The 16,310-nt window shown below is 42.6% G+C and overlaps 1 protein-coding gene across 2 annotated transcripts in view; it reads left to right on the forward strand.

Annotated features, from left to right (window-relative positions):
- Positions 1 to 1,220: 1,220 nt before the first annotated feature.
- Positions 1,221 to 16,310, forward strand: part of ITGB8 (integrin, beta 8) — a 116,688-nt gene continuing 101,598 nt past the window's right edge. Inside the window, exon 1 of one of the 2 annotated variants that reach the window (XM_006880284.1) lies at positions 1,221 to 2,025. In XM_006880284.1, the coding sequence (XP_006880346.1) occupies positions 1,896 to 2,025 (130 nt within the window). In that variant the 5' untranslated portion in view covers positions 1,221 to 1,895. Of the gene's footprint in view, positions 2,026 to 2,081; positions 2,116 to 16,310 lie in introns of those variants that run through there. The other variant, XM_006880285.1, reaches the window with a different exon arrangement.

Here is a 16,310-nt window from a genome sequence, read left to right on the forward strand (position 1 = left end):
CACTCAGAGTCTCAAAACCTTATCTGTCACCCTGGGAGCTGGGTTTCTTTCCTGGGTCTGGAGTGATAGTGAAGGGATTGAGGCTGCAGGAGCAAGGCTTCCAAAACAGCGGCTCTGCAAAAACCCTCACTCCAGACTATGCCTAAATTTCTGAACTGCAAGGGGGCAGACGTGTCCTTCCATCGCGTCCCTAGCCTTTCCTGCTTTCCTTGCGGTCTGTAGCGGCTTCGTTCCATTTATTGATAAGGTGACACTTAAGGTCGAAAAGCTTGGAGCCACCACTCAGACTCAGCGGAGATTAGCGCTCTGGAGCCTATAGGCACGAAGGGGTGAGAAGTTGCAAGAAGTTTCAGGCCAGCAACTCCGGGAATGGGATATGAGGGGAGACAATGGACAACCCCGGGTTGGGTCAGAAGGCGAGCTCCTAACTCTCCAAGCGAAGGGGAGTTTGCTTCCTGGGAGCAGGGAAAGGCCTCCATTGAGCTCGCTGCATTTGCAGAGCATTGAGTATCTCGGCGGAACAATGGAGCGCGCAGCGCAGGGCTGTGAGGTTGGAGAATGCGCGCTGCGGCAACGCGGGCTGAGTTAGTCTCCACACTCACAAGGAGAGCGTTAAGGGTTCAAGAATTGGGGGAGGAGGAGAAAGGGAACGCAGAGTGCAAATCGTTGTGCGCAGCTTCACATCAGGAGTTCTTGTGAACGATGGGAAAGGCAAGTAGCAGAGCCAAGGAGCGGGGGGAAGAGCTGGAGTGAGCAAAACAAAGAGCGAGTGTGGGCCGCGGTGACTTCATGCTTCACCAATGTCCCGCCCACGCTGCTCCGAGCTGGGGCTGCTTCTGCAGCCCCGGGCCGTGCCTGCCGGCCGCCCCGGCGAGGCGCTCGGTAGCGTGGGGCGGTTTCCTAGCAACTCTGGGCCCGGAGCGCAGCTCTTCTGCTTACAGAGACCCCCGGGGGCTGGCCGGGACCACACCTCCTCCGCCCAGCGCCAGCCTCCCCTTTTCTCGCCTTCTCGCTGGGTGCGCCCCAGAACGCGCCAGCTGCCCAGACTCTGGGTGGCGGGACGCCCGACCGCGCACCGGGGCCAGAAGGACGCGGGCACGCAGCCCCCGCTGGCCAGGCCGGGCTCCTGCTGCCGTCCCCCGGGTCCCCATCGCGCAGGGAGCTCGGATGTTCCGCGCTGTGCCCGCGGGCGCCGGTGGGCGCTGCTAGGGCGCTCCGAGGAGCCGCCTTCCCGGCTGCTGGCAGGCACCCCGAGCTTCCTCGCTCGCCAGCCTAGACTCTGCCGCCTTGCCTTTGCCTGCGGCTCCGCTGACGAGGCTGCAAAGCTGCAAACTCGGTAGCGCTGGCCTCCCTGCCCACCTGTGGAAGAAGCTCGCGCTGACTGATGCGCCATCGACTTTTTCCCCTCTTCGGCCTCGCCAGCGTCCCCTCCCACAGAAGCAGCATCACCCTGTGAATATACATTAGGGTGGTTTTTCCCCCCTCCAGCTTCGGGCTTTGTTTGGGTTTGATTGTGTTCGGCTCTGCGCCGAGCTGATTTATGCAGCAGAAGCCCCACCGGCTGAAAAGAAACAAAAGCTCTTTTCTTTGTCCGGGAGCGGGCTGCAGAGCCCTCGCTCGCGTCATCCCCGCGGGGTTGCGGCCGTCGGAGGAGGTGCTGCTGGCCAAGGCGGTGGGATCGGTGGTCCGAGCTGGGAGGGCCGTGGGGGCCCTGAGATGCCGAGCGGTGCACAGCCTCGCGGACCTGCACCCGTAGCTCTGACCCGCGGGGTCCCCCTGCCAGACCTGCGAGAAACGTCCTAGCGAGACGCGGCCCCCGACGTGCGCCTGCGAGACGCCGAGCGCGCGCCCCGAAAGCAACACGGCGGCGGGCGCGTTGCGAGCGACTGTACATTATGTGCGGCTGGGCCCTGGCTTTTTTTACCGCTGCATTTGTCTGCCTGCAAAACTGCCGGCGAGGTCCTCCTGCCCAGGCTCTCCGGGCGGCCTGGGTGCTTTCAGTTGTTCTTGGACTGAGCCAAAGTGGTAAGTTTTTGGTTTTGGTTTGGTTTTGGTTTTCCTTCACTTCCCCAAAGGTCACCAAGAGCTGCACCCGGGCCGGAGCATCCTGGCCAGGTGAAGTGGCAGCTAACTGGCTGCATCGGTCTCCAGAGAGGGTTCAAGGGATGAGTGTGTGGTAGTCGCAGGCGGTCCCAAGGTGTCAAGACTTTCTGCCCCAGAGTGACAACAATCAATAATCATAGAGGAAACGTTGACTGTCCCCTGGCTTATTAGGAACGCTGTAATAATGTGGGAGTTTGAAAAGAGAGATCTTATCTAGAGAAGTCAATGGAGGGATCCAGACTCATCTTTAAGGTTATTGCCAGTTCTGAACACGTTTCCAATCTTTCTAGTACTTGGGTCCACTATCATTAACTTGGGTTTCAGTCGAAGCCTCTAGATGAAGTACTTGAAAAGGAAGTTTTCCTTGTTTTTGTTAATCCCATGAAAAATTTAGGATACAGCATGCAAGTTTCCCCTCCCATCGTGCTTAGCTTGAATGAATTAAACACACGAGACATATACTTGCTTCAAATCATCTTCTGTTATGGGATGTAAAAACTTCCCTAATTAATTGGCCCTTCAATAAAATCATTCTCACAGATTATGAAGCAGTGTGAAATGTGCACCAAGACTGATTTTCCATGCAGGCAAACTGTTTCGTTTTGGGATTACAGTAGCTGTGCCTTTACAAACTTTATTATTCTCATCTGCAAAATGGGGACAATCATACCTCTCCTCCCTAAATTTTGCAGAAAGAAGCTAAAGTCAAACACTGTATGAAAAGGTGTTTGAGGAATTTGGGCTTATATGCAAACTCAAGGAGTAGCAGGTTTGTTAGCACAGGTAATTAGAATTACTTCTAACTGGTTTTCAATATAGGTCAAACATTTCTTTTTCTCAGTGTAGTGATTATCGCTATATACTTTAAAAAAGAAAAACCCAAAACACAAAGCCTCATGTGTATTTAAATTTTTTAGAACCTTTCTCTAGTTCTAGAAGAGTTTACTTAATAATTGTACTTGTTTTGTAGACTGAAATTTACCCTTTCGTTTTGAAGTAATATGCCAAGTTTCAGCCTGAAGCTAATTATACAACTGTCAAATAATCCAGAAGAGTTATGATGGTAAACACCAAGCTAGCTTAATATATAATTAATTATTATATATGCTTAATTATTACATATATAAATGTCTTAATATTTGTTTCAGGGAGATTTACCTACTTATATGAAACCAGGGCAATTAGAGCAAACTTTTATGTTGTGGTTATTTTGGGCTTGCATGTAGATTTCAAGATAAGTGGCACAGAGATAGGTAAAGGAAAAAAAGTAACTTTCACTATCAGTTGACTCTTAAATGGAACATGTATTTATTGCAACAGATTTTTCCATACAGCATAATTCTATTCTGTATATTGCTTTAATGATGAAGTCTTTTTCTAGATTTAGTAAACATAAGCATGTAACAGTAAACTCATGCCATATCAATGGCTATATTTTGTCCTCAACAGGTAGGCAAAGGAGGAGAAAGGGCCTCTTTACCTCTAGAATTTGATAGTAGTAATCATAATTTTTTTTAAAAGTGTGCTTTGTAAATAGCAGTCCATCTTTTTTGCAAGAGCATTGTGTCCTTTTCAAGTGAACACAGCTGATTTGAAGCAGATACTATGAATGGGCCCCCTTGCACCTGCACTTGTGAAAAGGGGTTCCTTATCTGAAATCAGAACAAGGCATCTTTTTCCAAGTCTCTGTCACTGTGCAAAGATTTTTGGTGGTTCTGGTTTGCACTGCCGTTAAAAACATGCAAAAAATGTAAATTATAGCCAGTACAACTTAGAAAATTAGAGATCAGCATAGACTCTTGTACTTTTGTGATACAGCTACAAGTCTCAAATTATACGTCTGCACAGTGCAAATTAGATGGTTAAATCAGAATAGAGACGTAGGTTTCGGTTACAAAGGCAATCTTGTTCTCTTGCTCAGTAGTTTACACCAAGGAGATGTTGAGGGCAATAAAGCCTGTACAGAAGGAGCCTCAGAGTGCACAGAGACGACATGACTTGAATTCTGTAGTAGGAATTATAGGCCTCAAATATACAGTGGATCATTAATAATGGAGGTGTACTGAGCAAAGAGTTGCTATTAATAACTTTGTTCTGTAGAAACAAAACCTTACGGAGTTTGCTTGTCAATTTTCCCTGGTAGAAATTACTGCCAATGAGAGAAACAATAACACTATAAAATGGTTAATGTATAACTGGAAAACACCAAAGAATACTTAGCTAGCTTACATATAAAGAGTTAGTACAATAAAACTATTAAAAAAAAAAAACCCCAAAAAACAATTTCCATGTTAATTATATTGAAAGAAAAACCTTTGTTAAATAAATTGTCATACAGAAATAGAAGCCTGATTAACATTTCTTTATAAAAGTGTTGGGTTGTTGGGTTTTTTTTTTTAGTTCATCTTTTCTGCTTAGAAACTTTAATTCTTTCAACTAACAGTCATATGAATTCGCACTGTTCTTGTCTTTAGCATTCCTTTACCTCAAAACTGACTTCAGCGAATAGAATGCATAAACACAATATAACTTTGAGTTTAGTTTTGGAAATTGGATTTATCAGCTCTCTTCTAAATGTTTGTGTCTTCACCTAAAGTGAAAAGTTATTTAAAAGAACCACGACATCATTTTTTAAAATCTCTGAAATTCTTTGTCTGTATTGTTGTTGTTGTTAAGTGCCCTCTAGTCGCAGGCGACTCATAGTGACCCTTTGAAGAAGAGTCCTCGACCTTGGGTGCCTTTCATCCTCTCTCCAGGTTCATAGGGTTTCCGGAGGCAGCTATTATGGAAGTGGATGCCACTCCTCATTCCAACTTCGTCTGTATAGAGAACCATATTAATTCTGTCTTAAAGCAACTGAGACATGTTCCCTTTATTTTACAAGTTATCTGTCTGTTCTTACACTGTATGTGGAAATCAGGTATATGTAACTGGTATGATTTGGAAAACTCTAGAGCTGAAAATCCTTTACATGTTACCAAGTTTTCTGAAACTTTACCTTTTCATGGATCCCTTTGAGGTAAGCACAACTTTGATCATATGCTTAGTTTGCTTTAACTTCAAATTATGAAAATTTCAAAACATATCCAGAAGCAAAGTGAATAGTATAAAGAGTGGCCATATACCAATCACTCAACTTTGTCAACCATCAATTTGTGGTCAAGTACCTTTCATTTCTGCTCTTACCATATTCCTTTCTTTTCCACAACTAGATTGTTTTCAAGTATATCCAACATGACATTTAATCCTAAAGGGTTTCAAGGAATAGAAATAGTACTGAAGGGAAAACAAGCTGTTATTAATCCCACATGCATATTTCCATTTGCTAACTTTTGGTTAATTTTGTTGTTCACTGTTGTTGGGTTGCCTCTGACTCATGACGACCTTATGTACAACAGAACTCAATCTTGTGCCATCTACATCATCCTGAAACCTTTTTTTCCAGTTGGCCATACTGCAAACTTGTGTTACTGTGATGCTAGCAGCTATGCTCCTACTGTTGTTATTGCTGCTCATTGCTATCATGTTGGGACAGATGCAGAGCAATCCTGCAGTGAGATTTTTGGAGGCTGAAAACTGCATGGGTGGAGATTACTCCTTATTTTCCTGTAGGGCCACAAGTGGATTTGAACCACCAGAGAGCCCCCACTAGGTTAGCAGCCCAACTCATACAAGACTATGAACCCAGAATCCCTAGGAGCTATGCAAACAGGACTTAAAATACAAGCATGGTCATTCATGGTGGACAGGTTTCCAGCATACAGGTCTCACTCTGGATGATCAAGAGATAAATTGAGAAGATGGGCAGCATGAAAAGACATACAGCTTCAGGATTAGAGGAAGATTCATCAACTACCTGTGTTACGTAGATGACATAAACTTAATTCAGAAAATGAAGACTTAAAACAAAATCCACACTCCTGGAGTAATAGGCAAAATCATGTTAGAGGGAGAAGATAGTGAGGTTGCCTCAGGTTTCATTTTACTTGGATCCAATATCAGCCTCAATGATAGCAGTGGTCAAGAATATAAAGATGTATTGCTTGGGGCAAATCTGTCATCAAGGATTCTCCAAAGTGTTAAAGAGCAAGGATATATTAGTTTAAAGACTCAGGTTTGCCTGACTCAGGTCAAGGCATTTTCAATTACCTCATGTGAGTGTGAACATTGGATAGAGAAATTTGGGCCAAAGAAGAATGAATGTCTTTGAATTGTGGTATTGGTGAAGAGTATTGACTATGCCATGAACAGCCAAAAGATAAAACAAATCTGTCTTGGAGGAAGCACAATTCATTTGCTCATTGGAGGCAAGAGTGGTAAAACTTGATCTCACATACATGTAGCCAGGAGGCACCAATTCTTGGAATAGGTTATTGTGCTTGGAAGAATATAGAGTGAAAAAGAGAATTGCTTTTATTGAGCTAGATTGACACAATCACTGTAACAATGGCTTTGAAGATAGTAGAGATAGTGAGCTCTGATAGCCTAGAGGCAAGATGCTGCATTGCAATTCCAAAGACACATGGTTCGAGGCTATCAGCTGCTCCATGGGAGAAGGATGTACAGTCTCCTCCTGTGTGATTAACTGCCTCTAAAAACCCACCAGTGAGTCAGCTATGAGTCTGTTCCAACTCTACAGAGATAGGATAATGTAGAATGTGAAGATAATGTAATGTGAGGATAATGTTGTTATGTACCATTGAGTTGTCTGTGACCCATTGCAACACTATGTACAGCAGCTCTGAAGCCTGCCTTGTCCTGAGCCAGTCTCACTAATCTGACAAACCAACCCCAATTGCTATACTGTATCAATCCATCTCATGTGGGCTCTTCCTCTCCCTGTACTATTCCTCCACCCTTCTGAGCATGATGACCTTCTCCAAGGACCAGTTTTTCCTGGCCACATGCCCAGAGTATATAAGGCTCCCAGGAAAAACTTGGTTTCACCCCCTCCAAGATAAACCTATTTGTTTTCTTGGCAGTCCATAGTATGTTCAAGACTCTTCTCAATAATGTAAGATTTTGATCTGGTTTTCATAGGATCCTTATGAGTCACTGTCAACTGACTAGGACCTACCATCAGTGCCATCAAATTACCAGAAATTACCTTATTCACAGTTACGACCATAGACAAGGGCATCATTGTAACTATTGTACCAATCCATCCAACTCTGCCTTACTGTCTTCTGCTTCATTCACATCGTTAATTCTTGTAGTGATTGAGTCATCTGATCATGTGCTCAAAGTAAGTGAACTGGTAAAATTCCTATAGTGATCCATAAGGTTTTAATTAGTCAGATTTTCCAAGTAGATCTCAGGTCTTTCTTCCTAGTCTAAGTTCAGAAGTGCTGCTGAAACCTGACCACCACATGTGATCCTACTGGATTTAAAGTACCAGGACTCTCTTTGATACTAGTATCTCAGCAACTTCTAAGCCATGCAGTACAGGAAACTGACAAGTTGGTAATGAGGAAGAAATTGAGGGCCATGTAAATATTCACACCTTTAAATGGAAGAATGACAGAAGAGAGAAAAAGGCAAAGAATGACAGAGACAACTTCAGCCATTTACTTTGCATTAGTTCTATTAGGGTTTCATGGAAAATATTTTTCATAGAGGTAACAGCTTCATGGTATGTGTTCATATTAAGAAGAAAAAAAAACAACAAAAAGAGAGCTACTTTCCCCTGGTAAACATTAAATACTTTATATTACTATAATATCCTCATCTAGAGGAATACTTGTGGCATAGAAGATAAAGAATTTATCTGCTACTCAAAAAGTCAGAGTTTCAAACTTAGCAGTCTTTCCTTGGGCTATAGATGAAACAATGTAGGAGAGTCCTGGTGCCACACTCCAAAGCATGTTACAGGGCTAACCGGAAGGTGAAGCAGTCTGCTCCCACAAAGATTTACAGTCGTGGGAAATCTGGGGGCAATTCTACTCTGTTATACAGGGTCACTATGAGTACCGAATTGGCTCTAAGGGGTGGCGAGTTTGATTTTTTATTTTATAACTTTCTTTGAAGTATTGCTTTAAGAAAATTGTTCCTTTAAAACATCTCTTAAAATTTCATCATCATTTTTTCTCTTTTCTGCTGGATCAACCAGAGTGCTTCTTAGAGGCAAGGATTATTAGACTTGGTCCCCATACTTCGAACATGTTGCCAGGAGGGGCCAGCACTAGGAAAAAGACATCATGCTAGTCATAGAAAGAGAGGAAGAGCCTCAATGAGGAGGATTGATATGGTGACTCTAACAGTGGGCTCCCGCAAAGCAGAGATATTGAAAGGTTCAGATCTATTGTTCAAAGAGTTGCCATGAGTCATAATTGACTTGATTGCACCTAGCAACAACAACAACAACTGGGTACTTTATATCAATATCCATACATGGTGTAATATTTTTCCATCTTCTATTTTCACTTTCCTTCACAGTAAAGTCCTTTAAAAAGTTCTTCATACTTGATATCTCCCATTCTTTCTCTACCTTTCTCTTTGAACTCCTAACAGTCAAACTGTATTTTCTTGGCACTTGCACAGATCTTGTTACTATCAGTCAGTGACTTTTCATTTGCTAATTGTGGTGGTCAACATTTAATTTTCATTTTTTCTGTCCTGTAATATGTGAATGAATATTGACTACTCCCTCCTTTGAAACACTTCCCTTAGCTTCCTGAACACCATACTTTCTTAATTTAAGGCTTCTCATCTCTGATGTGGTTCTTCCTCATCCAAATGTAAGAAAAGCCCAAAATTCCTTCAATTTCTATTTCCAGTACAGAGTCAGCCCTCCAGAGAACTGATGCAGTCTTAAATATCTTAAATATTTAGATCTTATATTTAAGAATATTTAAGAGATCTTAAATATAACTTCTAATTTAGCTAAACCAAGCCTTTTTGCTATTGAGTCCTTTCTAACTTGTGTGTATGTCTCTGTAGATCTATGTATGCTCCATAGGGATTTCCCTGACTGCAGGAGTTCTTGAGTGGTGCAAGCAGTTTGCCATTGACTACTAGAGAGCTCTGTCTTGTAGTTCAGGGTTAGAAGTTGCACCACCAGCTCAAAGGTATACTGTTGGAACCCACCAGCTGCTCTGAGAGAGAAAGGCAGGCAGTCTCTTTCCATGTGATTTACTACTTCTGAAAACCTGCTGGGTGTTCAGATATGAGCTGGCTCTAATTTGAAGGTACATGTTATTATTGTTGTTGGTTGATTGCCTTCAAGTCAAGCATGATTCATAGTGACCCTATGAACAAAAGGCCTGAAGCCCTACTATAACCATCGATGTTTATCATAGTTCAAATAATTTTCAGAGGCATATTGTTTAGGAAGGGGAACATCTAATCAAAAAGTGACTGAATCTATCCAGAGGTGCCACAAAGGAAGGTGTGATGAACTGTTGTTAGGTGGCATCTAGTTGACTGTGACTCATAGTGACCCTACGAATAGGGAAGGATCTGAACCCTGCCCTGTGCAGTGCCATCTTCATCATCTCTGTTATACATGGAGTCGTTATAGTCATTGTGTCAGTCACATCTCTTTGACGACATCCCCCTCTTTCACTGTGGTGGTTGTTGTTATGTGCTGTCTAGTCACCTACCCTAAACCCTGCTCTATCCTGTGCCAATATCACTGTCTCCAACACACCTACCCCTACTACCCCAGTCACTAAATCAGTCCACTTCATAGAGGGTCGTCCTTTCCTGCACTGTCCCTCCACCCTCCCAAGCATGACATCCATCTCCAAGGACTGGTCCCTTTTTGCAGCATGTCCAAAGTATGTCAGACGAAGCTTCAGAATCCTTACCTCTAAGGCGAAGCCTGGTTTAACCCCTCTCTAAGATGAACCAATTTGTTTTCTTAGCAGTCCATGGAATATTCAATACCATTCTCCAACACCACCATTCAAAGGCATCAATTCTCCCTCTGTCCTTCCTAGTCATTGTCATGATGCATAGCAAATGATTGCAAAGACCATGGCCTGTATCAGGTGCACCTTAGTCTCCAGAGAGACACCATTGCTCTTCAGTACTTTGGAGTGGTCCCTAACAGCAGACTTTCCCATCACAATACATCTTTTAATTTCCTGGCTGCTGGTGCTAAGGATGTTGACTGTGGAGCCAAGCAACTTATAGCTATTAACAATCCACCACCTATGCAAGCATGATGATATCCTTTTCCAAGAACCCTCTTAACAATATGCCCAAATTATTTAAGATGAAGTTTCATCATAGTCTTACTTCTCCAAGACATTTGTTCATTCTTTTGACAGGCCATGGGAAATTCAGTACTCTTCTAAAACAACTCAAAAATAACGATTCTTCTCTGTCATCTGTTTTGATCTACTTCTGAATAATCCGCTTTGAAAATCCTACAGAGCACATATGTTCTCAAAGAGAAAAAAAATACAGATTTGTGAAATAGCATAGTTAAAGCATAGATTGTAACTGAGGCCTCCAGAGAGTCTCAGCTCACCTTACGTGTACCTCACTATAGATGTTTTCATACTGCAGTAAGAGGGAAAAGGAAGATATGTGACCTTATGAAAGTAACCTAAATCAAACTCAGGCTCCCATGGTACTGTCAGTGTGCTACAGATGTATAATGTTGAATAAGACTAGAGTACACCTGATCCAAGTCATGGTATACTTTCAGTTCCTTCCTATGCATTTTAAAGTTGGACAACGAATGACAGAAGAATCACCTGTGCTTTTGAATTGTGGTGTTGACAAAGAGTATTAAATATCTCTTCTGAAACGCCAGAAGGACAAACAAATCTGCTTTGAAGAAAGTGCAACCAGAGTGTGCTCCTTACAGGCAAGGATGGCGAAACATTGTCTCACTCACTTTGGGCATATTTTAAGGAAGAACCAGTCCTTGTAAAGAGATATCATGCTGGGAAAGGTGGAGGGTCAAGAAAAGAGAGGGAGCCTGTCAACAAGATAAATTGGCAAGATAAGTGGGTTTGAGCTTTTACAGAGACCCTGAGGATGGTGCCGGATCAAGTTCAGGTCTGTTCATAAGGTCACTGTGAGTCGTAGATGACTGATGGTGACTAACAACATTGGTATATATGACTTGTGATTATGAGAGAGGAGAAAGATACTGACTTGTTAAAAGATAATTCTTAATACTTAATGGAGGCGAGAGCATAGTACACAAGTTCTATGAGGAACAAGTTATATAGGATAGGGCTCATTGCATTCCTACTTACTTGGAGCTACTCAAGCTTAGTGCTCCCCAATGTTTCGTAAGGAAGTTGTGGGAGTGCAGAGGAAGCCATAGCGGCAGAGTCTGCAGAGAGTTGTGCTGTTAACTCAAAGGCCCCATCTCGATAGCACTTTAAATGCACAGCTACTGTGAGGGAGAAAGGTGGATGGTCTCCTCGTGTGCAATTAGCAGCTTTGGAAATTTGCTGCAGAATCAGACATGAGTCAGTTCTGGCTCAAAGGTGATGACTAACTAGTGTTTCATGTACACGTAGCACTTTTACTGTACGTATTTTTGATAAAGTAGATATTTGTTGAGCTGTTAACTGTATCTAGTGACTAGCTATGTCCAAGAGTGTTGAACCTTTAGAGCATGGAATTTTCAGTGTATGCTAGGTTAAAGACCTATTACGTTGCACTTTCTCCAGGCAGCAGTTTGATGCTAAGGAATGAAAGGGTCAATTCAAAAGAGTAGGAATACAGCAGAGGGAAAGCCAAAGTCCCCATTGTCGTGACACATTCTAACTGAGCAGGACAAACACATATGTTATAGATATATGTGTTTGTCCTTCTCAGTTAGAATGGAAATTACACACACACACACACACACACACACACACACGTACATAGACATACACACACACACTCACATATAGTATAGAAGAGAGTGAAAGGTTATAAATTAATGAGCCAGGGATAGGCTATTCTTTTAAGTGAATGGTCAGGGCAGTCCATCCTAGGTGAACTTCCTCAAGTTAAACTTCATCAAGCTTCTTTATTAAACTGTAAACTACTCTCACTTTTACTTTCTGGAAGTAGTTTAGTGGTAAGGGGCTGTACTGCCAGCCCAGAGGCATGTGATTTGAATCCAGCAGCTGCTTCACAGGAGAAAGAGGAGCAGTGTCCTCCTGTGTGGTTTACTGCCTCTGAAAACCCACAGGAGGGTCAACTGTGAATCAATTCTAATTCAGTGGTACATAACAATAACCACTCCATCGTCTGAGGGCGCTCCAGGTGAGTCGGTTCTGCCTTGATGGGATGCCACCCCAGAAATCTCCTTAAGACGTTTCATTAGCTTTTCTTTAGTTAGCAGTGGAGTAGATGTTGAGTCACGGTGGCCTGTGTGTCAGAGGAGAACTGTGGTCTTTTTTTTCCCTCCTGGCTCCTGTAAAAATTTTGAAATGGATGGTTTTTCAGAAGTAGATTGCTGTACCTTCCTAGGTATCTCTGAGCGGACACAAACCTCCGATCTTTCTGTTAGTAGCTGATCGAGCACCAGCAAGCTGATTAGCACCACCCAGGGACTCCATGTGAAGGAAGGGTTCCACAAAACCCAAGTAATTGTACTGATTCGAGTAACTAATAGATAGGGATTTTAAAACATATGTGTTTCTTTAAAAGGAAACAGGGCACACTTAAGACCTACTGCCTGCGGCAGAACCATCTAACCACTATAGCTACCCTTATGTTTGCACCACTTAGGGACTTCTATAGCTTAATTCCTGTAAAATGGCAAGGGATGGAGCAGGGGAAGGTTACATTAGGATTTCCACAGACATTAGGCACGTTATCAAGAGGGGTCAGTCTGTAGAAGGGGCCTTCATGTTTGGAAAGGTGAAGGATAAATGACACGGAGGGGTGGGGGGACTTGCTCACCTTTCTCCTACAGAGAAGCTAGTGGATTCGAACTGATAAGAGAGGAGCCACCTTGAAGTTACCAGCACAACTCCCTGAGCCATGAGAGCTCCCTAGGTAGGACTAGCTAAAAAGAGTTACAATGCAGGAAAGGTGTGACAAAATAGAAGTTAAGTGGGTACAGATTTTCTCCACATCAACTCTTTGTTCTGAATAAAACCAACCAACTCACTGTGGTTAAGTTAGTACTGACTCATAGGACCCATCTTTGAGTTTCCAAAGCTCTAAATCTTTGCAGGAAGAGACTACCCATCTTTCTCCCATAGGATATTTGTTAGATTTGAACTGCCAGTCTTTTGGTTCGCTACTTGTTACATTATATGCTATTGCCACAAGGGCTACAATCTCTTTCTTTCAAGATATAATGGCATACTTTAAAAATGTACAGTAAGATCCTGTGGCAAGAAGATAAGGAGTTGCATTGTCAAACCTAAGGCAGGTAGTTCTAATTAACCAGCTGGTCTGAGGGAGAAAGATGATAATCTCCTCCCATGCAACTGCTTTGTTCTATATGCTGTCAAGTCGCCTGCGATCCATAGCAACCATACAGCAGCTCTGAAGCCTGCCCTGTCCTGAGCCAGTCTCACTGATTCCAACACACCTACTCCCATTGCCCTAGTTACTGCATCAATTCATCTCATCTGGGGTCTTCCTCTCCAATGCCGTCCCTTCACCCTTCTGGTCATGATGTCCTTCTCCAAGGACCTGTCTCTCCTGGCCACTTGCCCAAAGTATGTGAGATAGAGCTTTAAAATTTTAGCCTCCAAGGAGAAACTTGGTTTCATCCTCTCTGAAACAGACATATTTGTTTTCTTGGCAGTCCGTGATATGTTCAAGACGCTCACAACTCAAAGGCATCAGTTTGTCTTCTGTCATCCTTAGTCATTGTCCAGCTGTCTGATGCATAGGAAGTAATTGCGAAGATCATAACCTGTATTAGGCACACCTTAGTCTCAAGACTGACATCGTTGCCTCTGAAACCTGCTGGATGGTTGACTATAAGATGCTTCCAATTTGATGGCATATAACAACAAAACAAAAAAGAAAAGCTCAATTTATCTTTTTATTATATGAGCTTCCTAACAAATCTCTGTCATTTGAAACCTGTGTGCACATTCAAAATCTTCCTATGCTTATCATTTTCTTTAGATTCCTAGACTGCTATGCAAAACCCTCCCAAGGCTTTGAGTGCCTTCCCATGACTTTGAAAGCTTACAGTGAGCTTATGTGACAGAGAAGACTACTCCCTGAGGGCTTTTAGGCTGTATGTAATCTTTTCATTAGCAGTACAACATGCTGTGGATTACATGACCGCAGCTCTTAGGCTGGAATCTGTACTGGAGGCGCTGATCACAGGCTCCAATGGAGCCATTGAATAAAATTATCAACCTTTTAGTTCCCAGCACAGCACTTATCCATGGTGCTACCAGAGTACCCCTCCCACCAGCACTGTGGCTCACATTTATGTGCTGTCTCCTTACTGGTTTATGACCTCCTGAAGGGAGATATTATTTTTCTGTATTTTCAGTGCCTAAGCACTGCCAAAGGTGGGTGACTCTAATCCGTGGCCCTCAGACCTGTTTTTAATAGTTTTTTGGTGGAGCTTTCCGATTCAAACAAGCTTGTATGCAGAAGTGGCATCCACTTCCAAAATAGCTTGCCTCCAGAAACCCTATGAACCTGGAGAAAGGATTTAAGTTATACAAGTGTTCAGGTCTTTTGTTCATAGTGTCGCTATCTATGAGTCACCTACAATTCAATGGCACTTAAAAACAACAGCATAGAGGGCGATCAGTTGGCCTAGTGGACAGAAAGTGATGCCACCAAGCCAAACGTGGGTGTCTTTAATCTGCAGCCCTCAGGCCTGGTTTTAATTGTTTTTGGTCAAACATTCTTCTAAGTGGTATAGCACTGGTCTGTCAATTTGTTGTACCAGAGGGTACTCATGGTTACTGTTATGCTAAACACTGTGACAGTGATGTGTCAAATGCTCAAATGGTTATCCATGGTGGACAGTGTTTGGTGGAGCTCCCAGATTAAACAAGCTTGTAAGCAGGGGTGGCATCACTTCCAAAATAGCTTTCCTCTGGAAACTCTATGAACCTGGAGAAAGGATAAAAGTTATACAAGCATTCAGGTCTTTCGTTCATAGGGTCACTATGAGTCACCTACGACTCTATGATACTTATCAACAACACAAGCAGCACTGCTAACCCAAAGGTGAACCCTCTCTAGTAGTTTAAACCTATCAACAGCTCTGCAGAAGAAAGATGGACATTCTCCTCACGTGTGATTTACAGCCCTCGAAAACCCACTGGAGAAGTCAGCTATGAGTCTGTTCTGCCTTGACGACAGTGAGCTTTGAGTGTTTAAATTTGGTAACACAGTCAGTCAAAAGACAAAGTCTTTGTCAAGTCAGAACTGACTCTTAGCTGACACTCCAGTGGGTTTCTGAAGCTGTAACTCACACAGGAGGAGACTGCCCATCTATCTTCTTCAGAGCCACTGGTGGATTAGTATATGGTAAATTCTAATATATTACTTGGAATAACTGACTCAGTGAATGGAGATACTAAGGAGTAGTTTCAAATTGGGTAGCTAAGCGAATAAATACTGTTTATCTGTGATCCTCACTAGAATTTGAATTTAGAGAAATACAGTTTTCCTTTTAAAATTGAGTTCCAATCTAAAAAGCTTAGCAATACAAAAGACATTTCTTTCTGTTTTTCAAGTTCAGAATGTACTAGCTTGACTTTATAAGTCAACTTCTGGCAAAGATGAAAGGTAAAATTTTTGTTCATTTTCTTGTAAAATAGCTTTTAAAACTTCTGTGACAATGTTTTCATTGTTGATAAATAATAATGAAAAACAATTCTGTTATCTCTAGAGGGTGTGGAGTTCCAAGCTGATTTCTATTTAGAATACAGAAACTTGAATTGGTAGTGATTTTAAACTAAGTAGTATACTTGGGCCAGTAATCAGTCATCAGAACAGAGCAAAGAAACACTGCATGGTTCAAAATCAGAAATGGTTTAAGTCAGAGATACATTCTATCTCCATGTTTTTTCAGTCTATATGCATAACAAATCATTCAGGAGGATAGGCTCTATGAGGAGGAATGTGGCATCAGGATTGGAGGAAGATTCAACAACCTATATTATGCAGATGATACAAGCTTGCTAGCTGAAACTGAAGAGGACCTGAGGCATTTGCTGCAGAAGGTCAAGGACTGCAGCCTTCAATAAGAATAGAAGCTCAACATCAAGAAAACAAAGATTCTCACCCCTGGGCCAATTGACAGC

This window comes from Elephantulus edwardii, unplaced genomic scaffold, assembly GCF_000299155.1.
Source record: "Elephantulus edwardii isolate Elephantulus edwardi_28Jun2011 unplaced genomic scaffold, EleEdw1.0 scaffold00007, whole genome shotgun sequence".
Classification (NCBI taxonomy): domain Eukaryota; kingdom Metazoa; phylum Chordata; class Mammalia; order Macroscelidea; family Macroscelididae; genus Elephantulus; species Elephantulus edwardii.